This window comes from Elephantulus edwardii, unplaced genomic scaffold, assembly GCF_000299155.1.
Source record: "Elephantulus edwardii isolate Elephantulus edwardi_28Jun2011 unplaced genomic scaffold, EleEdw1.0 scaffold00017, whole genome shotgun sequence".
Taxonomy (NCBI): Eukaryota; Metazoa; Chordata; class Mammalia; order Macroscelidea; family Macroscelididae; genus Elephantulus; species Elephantulus edwardii.
Window position 1 is genome coordinate 24,246,138 of NW_006399767.1, and position 19,236 is coordinate 24,265,373.

Sequence of the window (19,236 nt, forward strand, 5' to 3'; positions counted from 1 at the left end):
TCCCCTGGACGTGGAATCCTAAATCAAGCAGAGTTCTCCATACAACATCACGGTTTCCTTCTTACATACTTTTGTGAAAGAGCTTCCAAGAAGTTTTATGGAATTCATCAATTGTCATGGTAAAGTCTCCTGAAATGTGATAGTAAGTAGATTCGCTTCCATGATACGTGGGAAAACTTACAGAACAGAAAAAACTGTTTCTACTACATCAGCCTTAAATGGCTGTCCTGCTTCTTTTCGAAGCCTCATGAGCCAATTTGAGAGGTATTTTAAAAAAACCAAACCTGCATTTTCCTAATCAGTTCATCAGAACAAATGGAAGAAACAGCCATTATCAAACATAACTGGCATTGTAACTTACCAGCCAAATGAATAACAGCCATTCCTATGATTTTATGACGAGTTATCTGCCAAGCCCACCAAGTATTCTAAAAGCTAAAGGCCCCTAGTAGTATGCAGATAAAGCAGTGATGAAAGTCTCGGCCACCAAGCATTCTGGCTGAAGAAAAAGGATCCATCCTCTGAGGAGTGGCATTGATAGTTTGTCCCCATACCTCGGCCTTTGGCAAGTGGCTCTTTCCAGCCTCCATTCATGGTGCACTTTATTTATGGTACTAGGACAAAGACCCTCAATCCATTGATTTACTCCTCCACCCCATCTAAAATGCTCCTGCTGCTTTTCTGAGTTTTGATGGGGAATACTAGCTTGATCCACTGTTGCTCTGGAAGGCCCCCCAAAAAAGCCACTGGGTATTGCCAAGGAGTCCAGATCATGTGGAAAACCCTACCTTTTCCCTCACTGCTGCATCAGAAACTACCAGAGGTGATTGTTGCCACAGACCAGCAATACTCATGCTGCCAACAAGAATTTTTCTCACCTGGAAACCCAGGAAGGAGAGCCGTGGCAGAGGTGGGAACCTGGAGCACTGGCAAAGGTGCTGATCTTGCTCCTGTTCTTTGCGGCCTGACACCTCCTTGGAAATGGTGGAGCAACCAGGCCGCTCCACAGGGCCGAGCCGTTCCACGGGGCCGAGCCCGCTGCCTGGTCCTCACACCCTGTTGCAGCTGTTTCTCTTCTCTTGTCTCCCAACTTTAAGTAACCATTTGCCTTGGAATCATGGTTGAAAGTTTTTTTCCTTTGCAGATGCCTTCCTGGGGTACATCCTGCCAACCCTGAAGGGTTACCTGCAGCTTGGGCCTCTGCTGCAGCATTCTCTCTGATGTTTAGCACAAAGTGCCTTCGCTTTCACAGGTGCTGTCACCTCTAGGGGAGATTGGCTGTGTGAGAAAATTGTGGAAGCTCCATATTACCGCATTACCTTTTTAAAAAAAATTTTGGTAACTCTTAAAGCATCATTTGCACCCATTGGTAACTTTGCCTGTTGTGGAGTCATGGCCAGGTGACAGCTGGGAGACTGTTTTCTACCAGTCTTGAGGTTGTTACTACCAGCTTCAAAAGGATGTCCTAGTTTAGCTGTTTGGAAAAGCAAAACGGATTCTCAGAGTTACAATATGTGAAACTGCTTTGGGTTTTAACATTTTAGAGAAAAAGAATGGTAGGGAAGTCTAACTTTGGATGAAGATAATGAGTTTGCCCCTTAATCTTTCATTCATAGCCTGATAGTGAAAAGGAAGTAAATGGGATTCTTTTGTATAACTTTGTAGTCTTTTTTTATTACCTAATAGTTGGGTTTGACCCCAGTGTGTTTTGCAAGTGTGTGGGTGAGCACGGACAGAGAAGTAATGGGAGTGCTAGTAGAGTTTGTGTGTGTGTTGGGATGATTTGTTAAATGCTCACATTTTAACTTTTAAACATCTGAATAAATTTTGTGAAAACAATAATGAAAATGTGTTGTCAAAGCAAATTAGTGTGTAAATTCAGAGAAGCAAAATGCTGGTACCTTTTTATAAAAATTCTATTGTCCAAAACCTAGGAAAATATCTACCATAGATAGTATCTTTATGTCTTTTCTGAATTTTATTGCCAAGGAGCTTGTCTTTGGAAATGCTGTCCATGTACTGTCTTCCTTTGGGCTCACACATAGGGGACAGTGGACACAAACCTTGCTCTCACAGTAAGGCCAAGGAACAGCTGACAAGTGTTGTCAGCTGGTGGACCCTTTGTACAGCTATTTCCTTGTTTCACCTAAATCCTGGGGTCTACTTACTCGTTGCTGTTGAGTTGGAGCCAACTCATGGTTGTATGAGGCTGTCGGAGGCTGTAAATTGGGTCATCCAGGAATCTTATACACTCACATGAGACTTGGCCCCGTGTCCACCAGCATACATTCAGGGTACAAATAGAGAAGTCCTGTCACATCACACTTGAGTGAGGAAAAGAGCCTCCAGTAAGAGGCCCCAAAAAGGGAGACAAAGACCACTGAGTTTGTGCTGTGGACAGAGGGAGGCTAAGTGCTGCCTGAGCAGGGAAGGACTTTTCCAGGCTCAAGGGTCCCAAGATCTATGTTGAAAAGCACAGACTTAGGCTGATGTTGTTCATACATTGCTCTGATTGGGTGAGTTAGAACATACTAGAACTATAATTACTACACAAAAAACTGAAACCAGACACTGAATGCTGTTTAAGCTTACTGATTTAGGAGTACATCAGAATGTCCAAATCTGAAACATTATGCTCAGGTTCTAATTGATCATTGTAGATTTCAGAACTCATCTGTGTAATACAGTAAGAGTCATCTTATCAATTCATGATTTATTCTTTTTTAAAAAAAATCATTTCCCTTTTGTTTCTCCTGGGCCTATGTGTATGTAATCAAAATGTTGTTTAGCCGAATTCAAAAAGGATTTTTTTAACTCAAGGATTCAGTGTCCCTAGATTAATGTTAAAGTCAGTGTTGGCATTGACTTAAAAAACCTTTCTCAAATAAAGCCATCTATAATGTGGAGCTCAATAATGGCATTCTGAGATGCATGAGGGAACCCACTATGGTTTTGAACTGCAGTCAGTTTGAGAACACCCACCACTAAGTGGCTTCATAGAATGTAGCACTGGCTGTGAAGTACTGTCACGCCAGTGCAGAGCTGTGAGGGCCATAGGGAGTACTCTGGATTTTTCTTCAAGTAGTAGTGATCTAGCAGAGGGAGGCTGAAATTCTAAAATTTTGGAGGCCAGTCTTTTGCTATGGGTACCGGCATGGAGCGGAAAACACTGCTTTGTGGAATGTGTGAGGGACACCCCTGCAGCCTCTTCTGCTATCTCATTTCCCTTTCCCATGTGAGTGTGAATTGTTACTATTAAATATCCTGAGTACGCATTAGAATTCGTACTAACTAGTCCCCACTGTAACTGCCTTATTTAGTGGATTCTCTCTAGTCCTCATCTTACCTGATCAACCAGCTGTACTTGACAACACTAAACTTTTTTCTGCCCACTTCCTACTAGTGCTCAGAGCTTCCTTTGTCATCTTTTCCCTCAACTACCACAATGTGTTGAGGTCTCCAGCATCTCTGACCAACACTGCTCCAAAATTCTAGATACCATATAGCCAGGTGCCATTGGCACAAGGTCTCGAAGTTCAAACTAAATTGTCTAAATGGAATTCCTCTTGCTTCACAGCTTTTTTTAAAACCCTAAATCATTCTACCCAGCTGTCGAAGCCAGAAATATCAGCCTTCTTAAATGACCCTCAAAACATTTCAGGCTCTGCCATCCACCAGTCTGGCATCTCTGTGCTTTGCCATGGTCTTTTAGCTGACTTTGTCCTCTCTTTTAAGCTTAAGTTTCCAAATCTGATGTCATTTTGCCCATTAGGGCTCTAAAGTCCAACACTTTCGTCTGAACTACTAGTCTCTCATGACTCTGGCCCAGCCTTATCCTTGTCACCCTATCCTCTTCCTTGGTGACTGTAAAGTCACTTTTGTATCAATCATATCACAGAGTCTACCTGGCACATCTCCTCCATAACTATAAATCCAAGTCACCTAATAGTTTTCCTTCATGACTTGGCTTCTATACAGCAAAACTTGGTTACTCCATCCATTGGGACTTCCTCAGTGACCAAGACTGCTTATGTTTGTATGTCCAAATACTTTGGAGCTACTCTGTGTAGGCCATGTCTTCAGAATGTTCTTGGCCATTTCTTAACTCTTGTGCCGTTTAAGAAGAGGTGGCTTGTTTTAGCACTCTGAGGTGATCAGCATCCCCAGTAAGCTCCCAGGCTGTGAACTGAGGCAACCCACCTGTCACTAGAGTGAAGCAAAAGCATACCAACCAATGCATGAGGAAAATGCTCTCTAGTGTTTTGAGAGTACACCAGGACTCCCTTTAGCCCCTATTATCTGCCTTGCCTATCACTGATCCTCTCCAGCTTTAGCCATAATTAGTTCATGGCTCTTTTAAATTTACATTTGGTTACACATCCTATTAATTTAGTCATACAGAGGAACTGCCAAGCACTCAAGGGATTCTGAATGCCAAGCGAGCCAGGACTCAAGAAAGGGCTGACCATAAACACTCTGGTCACTGTGAGGTACAGGGAATGCAGGGTGGGGAGAGCACACACAGGCTCACTGCGACTCCCATGTCCCCCTCAGGGAAGTTAGCTCTCAAGTAGCCTGGGCACTTCTTTACATTTCCTGTAACATCTGACTGGCTACTTTTATAAAGAACACACACACACACACACACACAAATGATAATACTTTAATTATAGAAAAAGCATCCCAAATACAGGATTTCGTAAACACTGGTATGTGAACAAGTGCAGCTTTAAAAGTAAATACAAAATAAAAGGCAAAGCTGATGGGCCTTTTGCCTTTAAGGGAAAATGTAATCTTCTCCAGAGACGATCCCACCCAGGACACAGTGTGGCTCCTTCATTCAAGTCAGAATCAGGTTTGCTTCCCGGGCCTACTATTGTTAACAATTTCAAAATGATGGCAAGAAGTGGCATTGAACAAATTACTAAAATCTCTTGATTATTTCTGACACTTGATTTTAAAATCCCCAATTTTCTATCACATTAAAACAGGTTAAGCCCATGTTCTGAACTTCCCTTTTGGGATATGGTTTGCAAGTATATCAAGTGTTTCTGGGCTTATTCCTCAGAATTACATAGACTTACACACATTAGCTTGCAAATGGTTCATGAAATTGAGTTCAGCACTGGCCACTGCAACATTGCACAGGAAATCCAGCTGCTTTCTAGTTTACCATTTTTGTGGTCATTGTTTGAACCTATTTTCTCTAGAGCTATCCTACTTTGGAGAACCCATAAAATCACCTGATATATTGATCACTGACCCCTCACCCTTTCCTCAACTGCTCAAAGGCAAATGTTCCTAATATTCTTGGTAACACACACACACACACACACACACACACACACACACACACACACACACACACACGGGACTCTGAACTTCATTCAGGGTCATCGTGGCTCGCTCAGAGGCCTCTGAATTAGATATTCTGGGTAAAACCATTTTCCTAAGAAAATGTGTCAGTATAAACAGTTTGGCTTAATTTTCTAGGCACTTAGAAAAAAAACCCCATCAAACTTCATTTCCACCTTTTTCTTTTTAAAAAAGTGGCCACTGACTGACATGGAAGGGCGTGACCCAGCCCTTGTCCACTGAGAAGCCCAGCCACTGCTGAATGTCACAGCCGAGTGGAACTGCCTAGCTGTGGTGATGCTGGGCTCCAGGCGGGAGGGAGGGGCTCCCCAAGTCACCATGACACAGGCAGAGATTTACCACATTATTTCCAACTCAAACCTCCTGGGTTGGGACCAAAAGCATGTTAATCTAAACTGAGGAAAAATAAGACTTAGTTCTTGAAAGCCAGAGAAATGGATCCTTTCCATGGAACAAGGTGTCCAGTCCAGACCTTCCTTTCATACCTGGCTTCCAACTGATGGAAAGGCTACATATTAGAGTGCTAGCAGTGGAGTGTTTACACTTAATGTTAGCAACACATACACTACAAATTGAGGGGTAGTTACACATAGCAAAAATACTAAGATACAATTCCTAACACCAGAACAGGTGACTGGATTCCTCTGTAATGGGATGGAAGTGTCCACTGAGAAGGGTGAAGAAAGCACCATTAAACAATTATAAGACTGGTCAACTGCCAGTTGATAAGAGAATGGGGTAATGGTAAGGTCAATACCTAACTGGAACACAGACACAGCCAATTGGTTTTCACATAAAGAGAAACTATCTTTAAGTTAAGGGGGTCCTTAATCCCAGCCATTAGCCTTGTAAATAGTAGCTGATAGTTAATCAGAAGACCTCTATAGTTCTGAGATGGCTTGCTTTAATCCTAACTATTTCCCTTTTTGAGTAAGTCCCTTTTCAAGCCTGGAAAAAGTATCTTGATTTTATCTTTGGAGAATAACTGAGGGTCATAAAATAGAATCAAATAACTTGTCCTCTCACATCTTACAGAAATGGAATAGAAGAAAATCAAAGCCACATATTTAAAACCTGAATGAAATTGTGCCTGTTCACAATTTATGGTTAATCAAAGTCCTGGATAGCTGATTGGGACACAAATTTACAGCACAAATAGGGATGTAACATCAAGACACATCTAGCTGTGGACTGTTTGGTCCCCGAAGTGCTGACTATCTCTTAAGCCAGCTCTGCTGTTAACTTCAAAGGAAGGTGGTTCAATACTGTCTGTGGGACCTGGGGGGAGAGCAGTTTGGGGTCTTAATGCTAACAGAACACACAGCTCAAAGTGGCTTAGGTCTCTATTCATATTTTAAGGATGATACTGTTTTCTTACTTGATGTATAAGCAGCTGACCGGTTATTTTAAAAAACTCACATGAAAAAAAAAAAAACTCACATGAATTAGCATTAAGGAAAAATACTGTGGTTTGAAAGAAATATCCATAGAAAATGCCTCCATAGGTTCAGCTAAGCAAGTGATACTAACCTATTCCTAGTTCTCATGTCTTTTCATTCAGTCCAGTGGGCCATTTCTGCCTACATTCTGAAAGCCTTCATGTGGCATCCATGGTCTTCGAGTCACATTTGCAGCATTGTGCTGCCCCAGCCCCTAAGAATGATAACTTCACAGCTAGGATGATCTGAGTGGCTTCATTTGTAGAGGTTCAAGTTGTGAGTTTCATTTCATATGAATCTGTTAAGACTCAAAAACCTTGAAGGTCAAATGGTTTGACACTGTTATGCCTTTACCCTTCCTGCCAAACATTTTATCTGTGTGGCTGTGGATTGTTCACTGCATTGATGAAAAGTACTGAATTTAAGTTGTTAAGGTTTTCCTGTTAGACATTCTGAACAAGTGCCTTGTTCTTCCCAGATGCAGTGGGTGCGGGAACCATTTCCTGGAAAGGCTTTCTCATAACCTCTAACGACCCACCCCATCAAAGCTTGCATCCATGAGATAACAGATTGTCCTTTTACGTTTGGTCCCTTTGCTACTAAGTGACTTACACCGTATAAAACAAAACAAGTAACACCCAAGAACTGAATGTAAAGGATGAGGATTCCATTGCTGAATAGGAAGCAACAGGAGCCTTAAACTTACTTTCCTGTTTTTCAGTTATGAAAAGACTGAGTGAACAGCACCAGAACCCAAATTTTTCAAGTTTCCAGGGCTGCTGCAAAGCTGGTAGCTAAATTACCAGTGCTGCTTTAAAAAAATAACAAAATAAAAAAACCCAACAAAAATACAAACCAAAACCACAAAACTTCCTCATGGAGGTAAGAACTTGAAAGGACACACATTAATTATGGAGAAAGGAAAAGGATGGAGGAAAAACACGTCCCTTCCTCAAGAGTGAGACAAACCAGCCAGAAAGAGGAGACCCAGCGCAGGCCCTAATCCTGAAAGTCATTAGAAGCCATCTGAGAGAGTGGGGCATTTAGCCGATCAAGTTCATCCACTTGGGGCGGATGGTGCATTAGTATCTCCTGGTCTTCCAAGACATCTTCTCCAGCAGCTACCAAATTAGTGAGGGATTTGCTTCGAACACACTGGAAATCCACATGACGACTCTTCCCTTCTTCCTTTTCCCATGACATCTGGATAAAAGGGCGCTGTACATAATTGTAGATTACTTCAGACCGGCCACCAGGTCTTCTCTTAATCTTTTCTTTACATGTAGGATAACCTGAAACAGTGAAAAGGACCAATCACTCACTCTGCCTTCCTGCACTTTCTCCTTCCTAACCACATCACTTTCCTCTCACACCTACATTCACATGAAAACTATTTGGGGAGTTCTCTGCTCTTCCAACTCCAGCTACATATTTGCTTGCCTCCCTCCTACTCAAGCTAATAAGTCTTGTTCCTAGACAGTGCTAAACTAAGGGAAGCAACAAGAATTCTACCCCCCTGATGGAAGAGGAAGGAGGCCCAGTGGTGTAGTCTGCTAGGAGCTTGGCTGCCAACTCAAAGGTTTGAACCACTAGCCGCTCCACCGGAGGAAAGATGGCTGCCTCCTCCTGGGCGATCGGGAGGGTCAACCATGAGTCAGTCCCAGCTCAACCCTAATGAGTGAGAGCGAATGCAAGAAGAGAAGCATCTGACTCATTTTATGAGTTGTTATTCCATACAAGAAAAATCCTTCTAGGGCATGCCTACTTTAGTCCTCTTCTGGTTCTTTAGACCACAGGGTAGCTGAGTCATAGTGGAAACAGTGGCAATGGGTTAGAGGACAGATTGGGTGAAAGGTGAGGAAGAGTTACAGAAATGTAGAATATTAGGTCAAAACACAGAATACTACCTGCAATATTGGAACAAATGACATGAAGGAAGAAACCAGCAAAGCTAGAACCAGAAAAGCAGGGGGGGTTACCTGTGAGACATGTGAAGGGTTCTCTACACTCTGATGGTCTGTCTGGGGCAGTGGGAGTGGGGGTGGGGTGGGAGTGTGTCCTGTTTCCCAGGAGAAAAGGACACACTGCAAAGTTATTAAATAGCCTCAGAGTCTCATCCAATTTTAAATTTTAACCTAAATCAGACACAGTGAAGGTCTGATGCGTTCTGTAGATAAGCATGAGATGGCAGAATAGTTTAAAAAAGAGTCACAAAAACTGGGGGAGGAGAGAGCAGGTAGCTTCAGCCCCTCCAACAATCAGTCTCTGTGACCCTTCCCCAAGCCTTGGGACCACCAGCGGGGGTTCAGTGCACAGGAGGCTCTGTCAGTACACCAAGATGCTCCTCCAACGAATGCAGTGGGTAAAAAGAATTCCCAGAAGGACCTATGGAGATCTCAGAAAAGGCCTTGTCAAGACTACCTGCAGATCTGAGACCAGAAGCCTGCTGTTTACCCACTACTGCCCTCTGCCTTCTCTGCTCTCTATTCTCATGTGGAAAATCAGAACTTATTCCTAGGCTGTTAAATGTTTTTCAACTTGGGGGTGGGGGACAGTGTGAATGAGAACAAAAGTTGTTTAAACATGAATAGGAAAGTACTTTCTAAAGTGTGCTGGTCTCTGGACCTCTCACCACTGAGCCGCTGTAAGGACAGGCCCAGCTGCCACAGGATGTGCCCTACCCCATGGGCGTGCGGCCTGAGCAGTGAGTGGGCTGGGGTTTACTTACCTTCAATTCCGATGCGAATGTTCTTTAGGCCCCGTTCTTTCAACACTGTTTTTGCAACATCTCGATTCTCAATGTATTTAAAAAATCTGTAGAGCTTAGAGCTATAAAGAACTAGGATAAAAAAGGTTAGTCATAATGCATTCCATAAGAACATGATAGCAGATTCACACTAATGAAAGGTACGCCTTACCCATGATGCCAAAGAAAATCAAATGAATCAAGGATTAACCATTACATAAATTAATGAACCGTAAGAATAAAAAAGAAATCAGAGAAATTAGAGGCCCATGATGGCGGTCCTTCTGTCTGTGGCTGATGATGTGAAACTGCACATCTCTGCAGAGTCCCCACCACCACAACTCAAATGGAAAACACAAACCCCCCAATGGGAAAAACAGTCACAATGCTCATTACAAGGCCGATACACAGAGTTGATACAAATATGTAAAAATGAACAATCCCATTTTGTAATGTGTGGGGGCAAAAGATACAAATACTTCATAGAGAAAGAAATGAAAATGGCTTTTTAATATTAAAGATGTTCAGCCTTACTCGTGAAATGAGAAATGCAAATTAAGACTCAATGCAATTTTTTTTAACCTACCAGACTAGCAATACTGGTGCAGCTATAGGGGACAAAGCTGTCACATTTTTGTGAGTGTAAATATGCACAATCTTTGTGGAGAACCTTTTTAACAACATCTCTTGAAATTAGAAAAATACAAACCTTTAGACAAATCCTATTTTTAGAAATTAATCTCTAAAAATAAATGTGTGATAACACTATATAAAAGAATATCCAGTGCAGCATTTCTAACAGAAGTCTGGGCATAGTTTAAACGTCCACCAGCAGACTTGTTAAATGTGTGTATTGCAAAGAAATATTACGCAGCAATGAAAACGTACAAGGAGATTTTAAATCTAAGACATGATATGGACAGTATTTAATATGTTGTTGTATACCGTAGAGTCAGAACCGACCCACAGCTGACCCTCTGGGGGGGTTTTCAGAGGCAGTTAATCACACGGGAGGAGACTGCCCATACTTTCCCCACAGAGTGGCTTGGTGGCCTTGAACTGCATGCCTCGAGACTGCAGAGCAGCTTCTTGCCCCTAGGCCATTAGAGCACCCCAATATATAGTATATCATGGTTCAGATATAGTAACATTTGAAATGAAAGAAATATGATATATTACTGAAACAGGTACACTGAGAATACTAGAAGGATGTAAAGGAAATTGAGGTTAGCCTGGTGAAAAGGTCTGTGGGAGGAATATTTTTCAAGAACTGTAGCGTTTTGTAGTTCCTGAACTTGGTATTATTACCAATGAGAAATATTTTAAAATTAAATCAAGAATGAAATCACCATTATTGTACCATCTCATTATCTGACACATTTAGCACTAGACATGAGTGGTGGGGTGGACTGTGTAATATTTACTATATTCCCCCGCATGAAGGTCGTCAGGCAGACTTGTCATCACTAGCACTCATCCAGATGCATGTGTGACTTATGCCAGTTCTAACTGCTATTCTGTAGGGCAGTGTGTGTTTCCTGCTGAAAACATCTATGCAGTAGTGGCACCTACTTTGGGAATATTCCTCCCCCATGGGTGGGGGGTGGTCTTCATCCCAGTCCACAGAATCCTCATCTGTCAGCACAACAATGTGGCACTCTCGCTCCCCTTTCTTGGCACAGCCCACCATGATGGGCAGGATTAGTTCTTCGAGGTAGTGATCGAACTGCTTGTGAGCACCGTCATTAGAGAGTTCATGCAGGAGAGCACCTGGTGAGAGAAAATGCAGGTTAGCATCCTTTCTGCCTACATGCACAAATTTGGGGGATGAAAAAAAAAGACTCAGGTAATAGCTGCTATCAGACAAGGTCAAGAAGTGGCCTGTTTCAAGGCAAAGACACTGTTTCCTGTCCCAAGGTGATAAATTAAGCTTACTTTATCAGCTATGCTGTATATTCTGCCACTCTTCATTTAAGGTTAAGAATTCCTGGAACATTTTGATCACCTGAGGTTTTGTTGGGAATTCAGTGTCAGATTAAGACCACATTAATTCTCCAAGAGACAGAACCATCACTTGGAATGACTCTTTGTAGTAGCTCTTATGAAGATGCTCTGGACCCTGATTTCTGGAGACACTGGATTGGAGACACCAAGAAGCTTGTTGGGCTGCCAGGAGAGAATGCCCAGAGGCCTTCCTGAACGTATAGAAGAAGGCATCAAAGAATAAAGAGCTCTGGTAGCACAAATGGTTAAGTGCTTGGCAGCTAACCTAAAAACTGGCAGCTTTACAGGAGAAAGAGCTGATAACCAGCTGCAGCAATACTGCTGTTGTGGTGGTATGCTTTCAAGCTGGAAATGACTAGTAGCTCAGCCTCCAGTGAGCTTACAGAGGCAGTAAATCGCACAGGAGACTGCCCATCCTCTTCCTATGAAACAGCTGGTGGATTCAAACTGTATGCCTTTGGGATTGCAGCACAGTTTCTTACTACCAACTCAGATTAAAGACTACTGCCTTTAAGCCCCATGGGACAGTTTTCTACTTTATCACAGAGTCACTGAGTCAGAATCAACTTGATAACATCTAGTAAATACCAACTTCAAAGAATAAAATGTATTAAAAAGTTTCAGGAAGCCTAGATAGCAGTAAGAGCATGACACAGTGAGGCTATCTGAGTTCTAAATTCAACCTTTAATGCTCACATCCATCAAAGCAGATAAACTCTGCTGTATTTGTTAAATATGGTTTTATCACCAATGCTTCACAGTTGTTAAAAAGATTTAAGCAAGTCCATATCTGTAAGGCGTTTAATAAACAGAGTTAAAAATAAAGACAAAATTCCAGTTAATTTATATAGCTTGACTCTAAGTGAGCCTTTCCTTATTTTTCAGAATCAGTATCTTTGTTTGTTAAATGATGAATGACACACACCAAAATCATGAGAGAAGAAATGGCAATTAGCTTGGTGACTCAGAGGTCAAGCTACATTTAAGATCTACTACCTGTTTTCAGTTGTTTACTCCAATTTCTCAGTCCTTTGAGACAAGAGAAGGAATGAGTTCATTAGTATCACAGCTTTGCTTTTAAAGGTGACTTTTAACCCACACTTGAAACTACATCTTTTTAATAATAGAAAATGAAAAGAAAAGAAAATGTCAGTTAATTATAAGCAAATTAATAGTAAATGCTACTGACAGTTCCTCCAGTACTTACTCAGATCCTGACACCGGATGGTGTTGAAGTCAAAGTTAATGCAAAGATAATCACATGTATCTCTGAGGTCTGGAATAGAGATGCCATCAGGACAATTGATGATTCCAGTTTTGTAGTAATCCTGTAGAGAGCAGGAAGAAGAAATGTAGGCAAAGAACAAGATGAGAAATTACCTCTGTTACTCTATTCGTTCTTGCTTGATTTTGTAAATGTGCCAATTGTTGGAAGTGTCACCAAATTGAGAATATATTAAATGGTAAGAGTTTCCTGCTTTCCTGACAAGTGGAATCAAAACTTGTCATCCGACTGAACTTAGAGAATCAAGAATTTAAAGGCTACAGGAACAGAAAAGGAGAGAAAGGCAACTGAGAGAGACCAGGGATCCAATGTAAGTATAACACAGACTGATGGGGCTCATGCCTCAGGGAAGAAAATGTGGCAAAAAGACTACTACACACCAGGACTGTTCGAAATACAGTTGCACTGATTCCTTCGGCAATCTCATATTCTCCTTTCTCATTGGGCCTCGTGAAATTGTACTCTCTTCCTGGTCCAAACATCCTGAAAGAGACACAGGCAACAAGCTTACCTTCTCCAGCAGAGGCCTTCAGTGAGGAGACTTCTTGTCCTGCCGCCTCACTCTAAAAGACTTTACTCAACTTTCTCAGTGTCAGAGCTCTGGGACCTGAATCCTACTAGGCATATTCAAGTCTCAGGGAAAGCTCTTCAGACAGGTAAAGAAGGTCCTAGCGGTTGCCTCAAATATTTGAGTGTAAAGAGGGAAGCAGCACGAAGTCTTCATGGTTTACCTGCAGTGTTGTTTTCTTTGATAGCAACTGTGGAGGTGAACCTTGGAAAACCACTGGAGCCTTTCATACCCTGCCCACTGCTAAGGCAGCTGCCCTGCTCAGGAAGATGGTACTTCACGTACCTGACCTTTCCTGTTCCTTCCTCTACTTCCATAAATATTGACCTATCCAACATGTCATTTCTCAGTATTTCTGAATTTTGTTATCGGGTTCACTTAACATCTGATCTGATACACAAATCTGTATTAGGGGCACATAACTTGATGTTTAACTCTGGGGGAAATCCCCTATTCATTCTAAGGAGTAAAACTAATGATGGAAAGCTCATGCCATCTAGCACATGAGGGCGGGCTGGACTGAGAAGCAGGGTGACACATTTCAGAGCAGCATTCCTGCTCTGCCATGAACTCACAGGTCTTGGTGCACAGGGAGGAAGTCTCCCTTTTCTTATTTGCTTCCTCTCTTCTCTCAGATCCCTTCTAGTCTAACTGGCCCTGTGACTTCTGTAATTCCCACTGTACTCTGAGTTTTGAAAGTGGGAAGCCAGCACAAAAGATGGAGCAGGCAGGAATCTTTACCCAGCATGGTTTCATTTCCCAAGAGACTCATGTCAATGAGTCCATTTCCTTCCTTAACCTGCTGGGAAGGCCTGATGTTCAACTGTCTTCTCTACTCCAAATTGGCTGCCTTTCAAAGGCCTGTAAAAAATTCCCAAATCACTGCACCATGCCTAAGAAAGCCATCAGGATTAAAGTAGTCTTCAAAGACTGTCTGGTTCAAGTGTAGAGGAGACAGCTGTGAATCAGAACAGTGAGCAGCATATACCATTATATGCCATAACCCCCATCTATTACCATCGCCATTTACGCTCAGAGGAGTTTACCTGGGAATGATATGAATTGTCTTAATTCACTGAAAGTCTCTCAACTGGGCCCTTTTATGACTAGTAGCCCACATCTGTAAGCTCAATGGCTACTTTACATAGCCACAAGACAGAACAAACTTGACTAATTCACACAACCCACCTCTACAGATGAATTAATCACCTAAACAGCCAAGATCTCACATAACCTTTCCTGCTCCCAAAAGCACCAGGGAACTCTTCTGGGGCCAATAACAGTAGTGACAGAAAGATGATGGCCAGGAAATTAACCTTGATAAATAAAATATAGGACCAGTGTGGAAACTGTTTTAATTCAGATGATTGAGAAAAATACAGATATTTAGCACAAAATAACAGAATTCCATTTAATGAGGATTTTTCACAGATTAGTGATTCAGTTTGACTTCCACTATGGTTTAGTTCAAAGTCCTGAATGAGGTTAAATCTTGAAATAAACTAAAAATATACTTCTAAGTGGTAGGGGTCCACTTTTCTCCTCTGGGGCTTGGTCCTGTATCATGTGGAATATTCCTCTAATTCTATTCATGAAAACAAGGCAAAAACAACTAAACAAAATACCCAAACAAAACTCCCATGACTTAGATCTCACCTCATCTCAGCACATCAGAAAACATTACTTCTGTGATATTATACAAATTGTGGGGAAAAAAGAACTGAAACCATCTGAGTTTTGCTTTCATTAAGTTGATAAAATAGGGAAAGAAATGTAGCAGGTTATTTTCCACAGTTGTAAGATTTTACTTCCTTCAGGGAAATTTATTTCATTAAGTTAGCTTTGTAAGCAAAATAAAAATATTAAAAATACCACTAGTATAACCAGTTTGCCTCCCTTTCTCACAAAGGTTTGATGGTAGAAAAAGGAGCAACGTGATGCCGTTTATTCTTACATCCAGTACTTAGATAAATAGCCGATAGAGCTGTTGGTTCTAGAGAACACAGTAAAACTGGAATGAAATGACTGTCAGTTACCTTCCCAACATGGTATCTGGATGAGCAGTGAAAATCTGTGGATTCACAACAAAACGTGTGCCATCTACGAGAAGCGTAACTTTCTCTGGCGCTTGGGAATGGGAGTTATTGCCAAAGCCTGCACTGATGTTTCCAAATCGTTCTGGTGCAATAAAGGGTTCATGGGTCCGTTTATTTCCAGTTTGGAAGCAGGAGCCTTTAATGTCTTCAGGAAGTGGCATTCCGTGTGAGAACTGAAGATTGGTTGGCTGAGAGGCATAGTCAAGTGAAAAGTCTAGAAGATCATACAACAAACAAAAATAACTTGGGACCAAGAAACTTTGAGGTGATTCGGAAGGGCTTTGTTTTAAACAAACAGCACTTTTAGGTGTTGACAAGCAGACACTCTTGCCTACAGCAACTAAAGATAAAACAGTAAATGAATAAACTCATAGATGGACGCCCTGAGAGTCCCCCATCTGTGTTTTTATGTAGGAAGAAAGACAGACAGGAATCTCAAATGGTGAAAGACAATGATTAAAACATTTAAACTGTGGACATCTTAAAAATAATCAAATAGTATTAAAATAAATAAATGGAAACAAACATGTTTTTCTATCACATTCTATAACTCTTCAAGCTTTGTTCTACAGCTGTAATAATTTGTTTTCACTTTTATCTCTAAATTATTACATGCTATCAAGTCGATTCTGATTCATAGTGACCCCACAGAACAGAGCAGAATTGTCCCCTAGGGATTCCTTGTTTAGGATCTTTACAGATGTAGACAGACTGCCACATCTTTACTCGAGGAGCAACTGTAATTTACAAACCACTGACCTTTCAGTTAGCTGCCAAGTGTTTAATCGATTGTGCTATCAAGAGTCCTACATCTAACCAATTTCCTGTATGTTATTAAGGCACCTTCCATTTCAGTGTGTCACTGCCATAGTCTCCAAAATATTTCCGAGAAATTCAGAGAAATACACTGACACTATCCCCTGGAAAACCATTCATTAGCAGCATCTATACCATTTTTAGACAGGCAGGTCTGAATCTCTACAGCAATGTCCCATGCAAGTGACCCTGGATTAGGATTTATTCATTGAATCTCAGTTTTTGTTCTAGTGTCAACCAAAAAGCCATTTTCTTTAAGCAATTATTTAATTTTCCTTAACCTGTAGAAGGAAAGAAAGCAATGTTTCTTTTCACTCCACTTACCTCAGAGGGTTGTTTATTATCAACTGAAGGTGCGTGAAAACACTGAAAAATGTATCAAACCATATGATACAAAACAGGCCTAAAATTAAATCCATGAAACCCAAATTGTACAGAGACCCTCAGGAGGAAGTATTTATGAAAGCATTTACCAGATTCTTTTAAATAGGTCATTCTCCTAATAGATTTTATTTTGATGTATTAAAATAAGGTAATGACCATTTCAAACATAACAGAAATACAGGCTTACTACAATCTATGTCCCATCATCTAGATTTGGTAAGTTTAGTTGGTATATTCAGTTTTCATATTTTTCTTTTCAAAAGAAAATATTACAGATCCAGTTGAATGTCTTACTTTCACTCATGTATTTTATATGTAATTATTCAGGAACATGATTACTGCTCATGACCTCTGGAAAATGAGCTTCATTTCCTGCACTCATATAACTTGATAATTCACTTGGGCATGCTGCAAGGTGCGACCAGTCCTTGGCGAGGGATGTCATGCTTGGGAGGGTGGTGGGACAGCACAAGGGAAGAAGACCCTCGATGAGATGGACTGACTAAGTGGCTGCGGTAATGGGGGTAGGTGTGTCAGAGGCAATAAGGTTGTCTCAAGACAGAGCAGGGTTCAGAGCTATTGTACAGAGGATCGCTATGAATTCCAAGCTACTCAACGGCACATAACAACACAACAAAGTGTATTCCTTTCACCCATTCACTTGTAGATATTAAGAACACAAAACCTAAGCCGGAAGCTGGATTAGAGTTTTACATCCTATAGTTCAAAATATAATTTTCTGTGGTCTGTGTCTGCACACCAAGAACTAATTATCCAGACAGGCTTCTACACCTCAGGTGCCCCAATGTTTGATATCTCCCCAACAATTTAAACTGGGACTGATGTCTGAAGCACACATCAGGTTTTGCCTGAGTTTAAAAGGGTGAGTAGGAGGACACAGTATACAAGTCCTCCCCACCTGTGTGCTTCAGAGTAGCACTTACTCTCTACTCTTCTGTCCATTTACAAAGAAGAAACAGTAACAATATAGCTGGTGAGTAAAGCATAGAGTCACATCCCAGCTTCCTATATACTCACAAGGTAAACATGAACAAGTTACCTCAGCTTTCTCATTCTACAGGGGCATAATAACTGTTCTAAGGATTAGTGTATGGATCAGCAAACTTTCTGTAAATGGTCAAAAAGTAAATATTTAAGGCTTTATGGGACTGTTCTAAGGATTAGTGTATGGATCAGCAAACTTTCTGTAAATGGTCAAAAAGTAAATATTTAAGGCTTTATGGGTCACCTCTTATCAGTGCAGCAAGAAAGTAGCCAATAGTGTATAAACAAATGGGCATCGCTGTGCCCCAATAAAATTTTATTTACAATGCAATAAAAGAGTGAGCCAGATTTGTATGACCCACAGGCCATAACTTGCTACCCTGATAAAAGAATATATATGTAAAATTCCTAGCACTATGAGTGTTCAATAAATAGTTGCCATTAATATTGCTCCTATTATTTTTATTAAAAGTTAAAAAGAATCTAGCCACTAGCAAGAGTTTTCACACTCATTCACTCATTAATCCACCCGCCTTGTGAGTCAGGAAGTCTAGCAGTATCTTTGTTTTTTAGATTAGGAAAGCACGGATCTCATTAAAGAAGAGGATTTGAATCTGTCTCCTGAAGTCAAACTTGTAGTTCTCTTACACCATTATAACCGACTTAAATGTGCTAAAGTGATTAAATAATTGGAGATGTTCAATGCCAGTCAGCATTATAACTGTGAGATACAAGTTAAGCCACATAAGTGGATAATTATGCAGATTAAGTACATTCCTGCCTTTTGCTAGCGTGGATGCATAGGTGTCAGAAAGACCCCCAAATTAAGTTAAGATCAAATCAGCATACCATCACTCCTGGGGCCTAAGGGATAAGGAAGGTTCTGAAGACCAGATGACACCAGGCTACTTGCTTCTTTTTCTGGAGTTGCAGTTGAAGTATCATCCACTAGGCGGCTGGCATCTTGCCGCAATAACCTGTCACTGTCACCGGCACGGTGAACATTCATCCTTGGACTCTATCTTGCACTGTCCGCTTGACCACAGATATATCCTGGAAGAAGGAATATGCAGTTTACAGCTTTCCCAAAACAGGTTTCTATGGATTTCTGTGAAAGAAGGGGTGGGATTGGGGCAAAATTTGACTTGCAAGGGGCAGGTTCTTTCTTTTCCCTATTATTTTTTGTAGCTCATGCTCAACCCTTAACACTTCCCCCAAAAAAACCAGCTGCCTCTAAAGCTACCCACCATGTCATCTCTCCCTTAAATAGAGAGCCTGATCAATAGGAAGAGTATGTCTGGTGACTGCCTCCTGCAAACCTGTGACTGATTAGGCATAATGTAGAGCTGTGAGGGAGGCTTCATCTCTTTATTCTGGGTAATCATTACAAGTACTAAGCAGGTCTACATCTGGAGTTATTGAAGCCCAAGTATGTGATCCAAAACCATTTTACTCTACTTACAGCTACTGCTTACCAACAGTCTGTTGTTTGTTGTTGTTTAGTGCTGTTGAGTCCA

At 41.3% G+C, this 19,236-nt stretch overlaps 1 protein-coding gene across 2 annotated transcripts; it reads right to left on the reverse strand.

Moving 5' to 3' along the window:
- Window positions 1-7,787: 7,787 nt before the first annotated feature.
- Window positions 7,788-18,728, reverse strand: KCTD20 (potassium channel tetramerization domain containing 20). Of its 2 annotated transcripts, XM_006882037.1 has the most exons (7): window positions 18,569-18,728; window positions 15,455-15,728; window positions 13,231-13,333; window positions 12,773-12,893; window positions 11,134-11,331; window positions 9,544-9,654; window positions 7,788-8,107 (listed from the first exon to the last, which is right to left on the reverse strand). In XM_006882037.1, exons 1-7 carry the CDS (start codon window positions 18,726-18,728, stop codon window positions 7,815-7,817), a joined length of 1,260 nt encoding a protein of 419 aa, XP_006882099.1. In that variant the 3' UTR covers window positions 7,788-7,814. The 2 variants fall into 2 exon arrangements, with proteins under 2 accessions (XP_006882099.1, XP_006882100.1); XM_006882038.1 differs by lacking the exons at window positions 12,773-12,893; window positions 13,231-13,333; window positions 15,455-15,728.
- Between the last annotated feature and the right edge of the window lie 508 nt (window positions 18,729-19,236).

Coding starts and splice junctions, on each gene's coding strand:
- KCTD20 (XM_006882037.1), bottom strand. CDS start 18,728: ATGAATGTTCACCGTGCCGGTGACAGTGACAGGTTATTGCGGCAAGAT. Junction 15,729..18,568: donor CTTAGGCCCCAGGAGTGATG/GTATGCTGATTT, acceptor ATGATCTTCTAG/ACTTTTCACTTGACTATGCC. Junction 12,894..13,230: donor CTGTATTTCGAACAGTCCTG/GTGTGTAGTAGT, acceptor TGCTCTCTACAG/GATTACTACAAAACTGGAAT.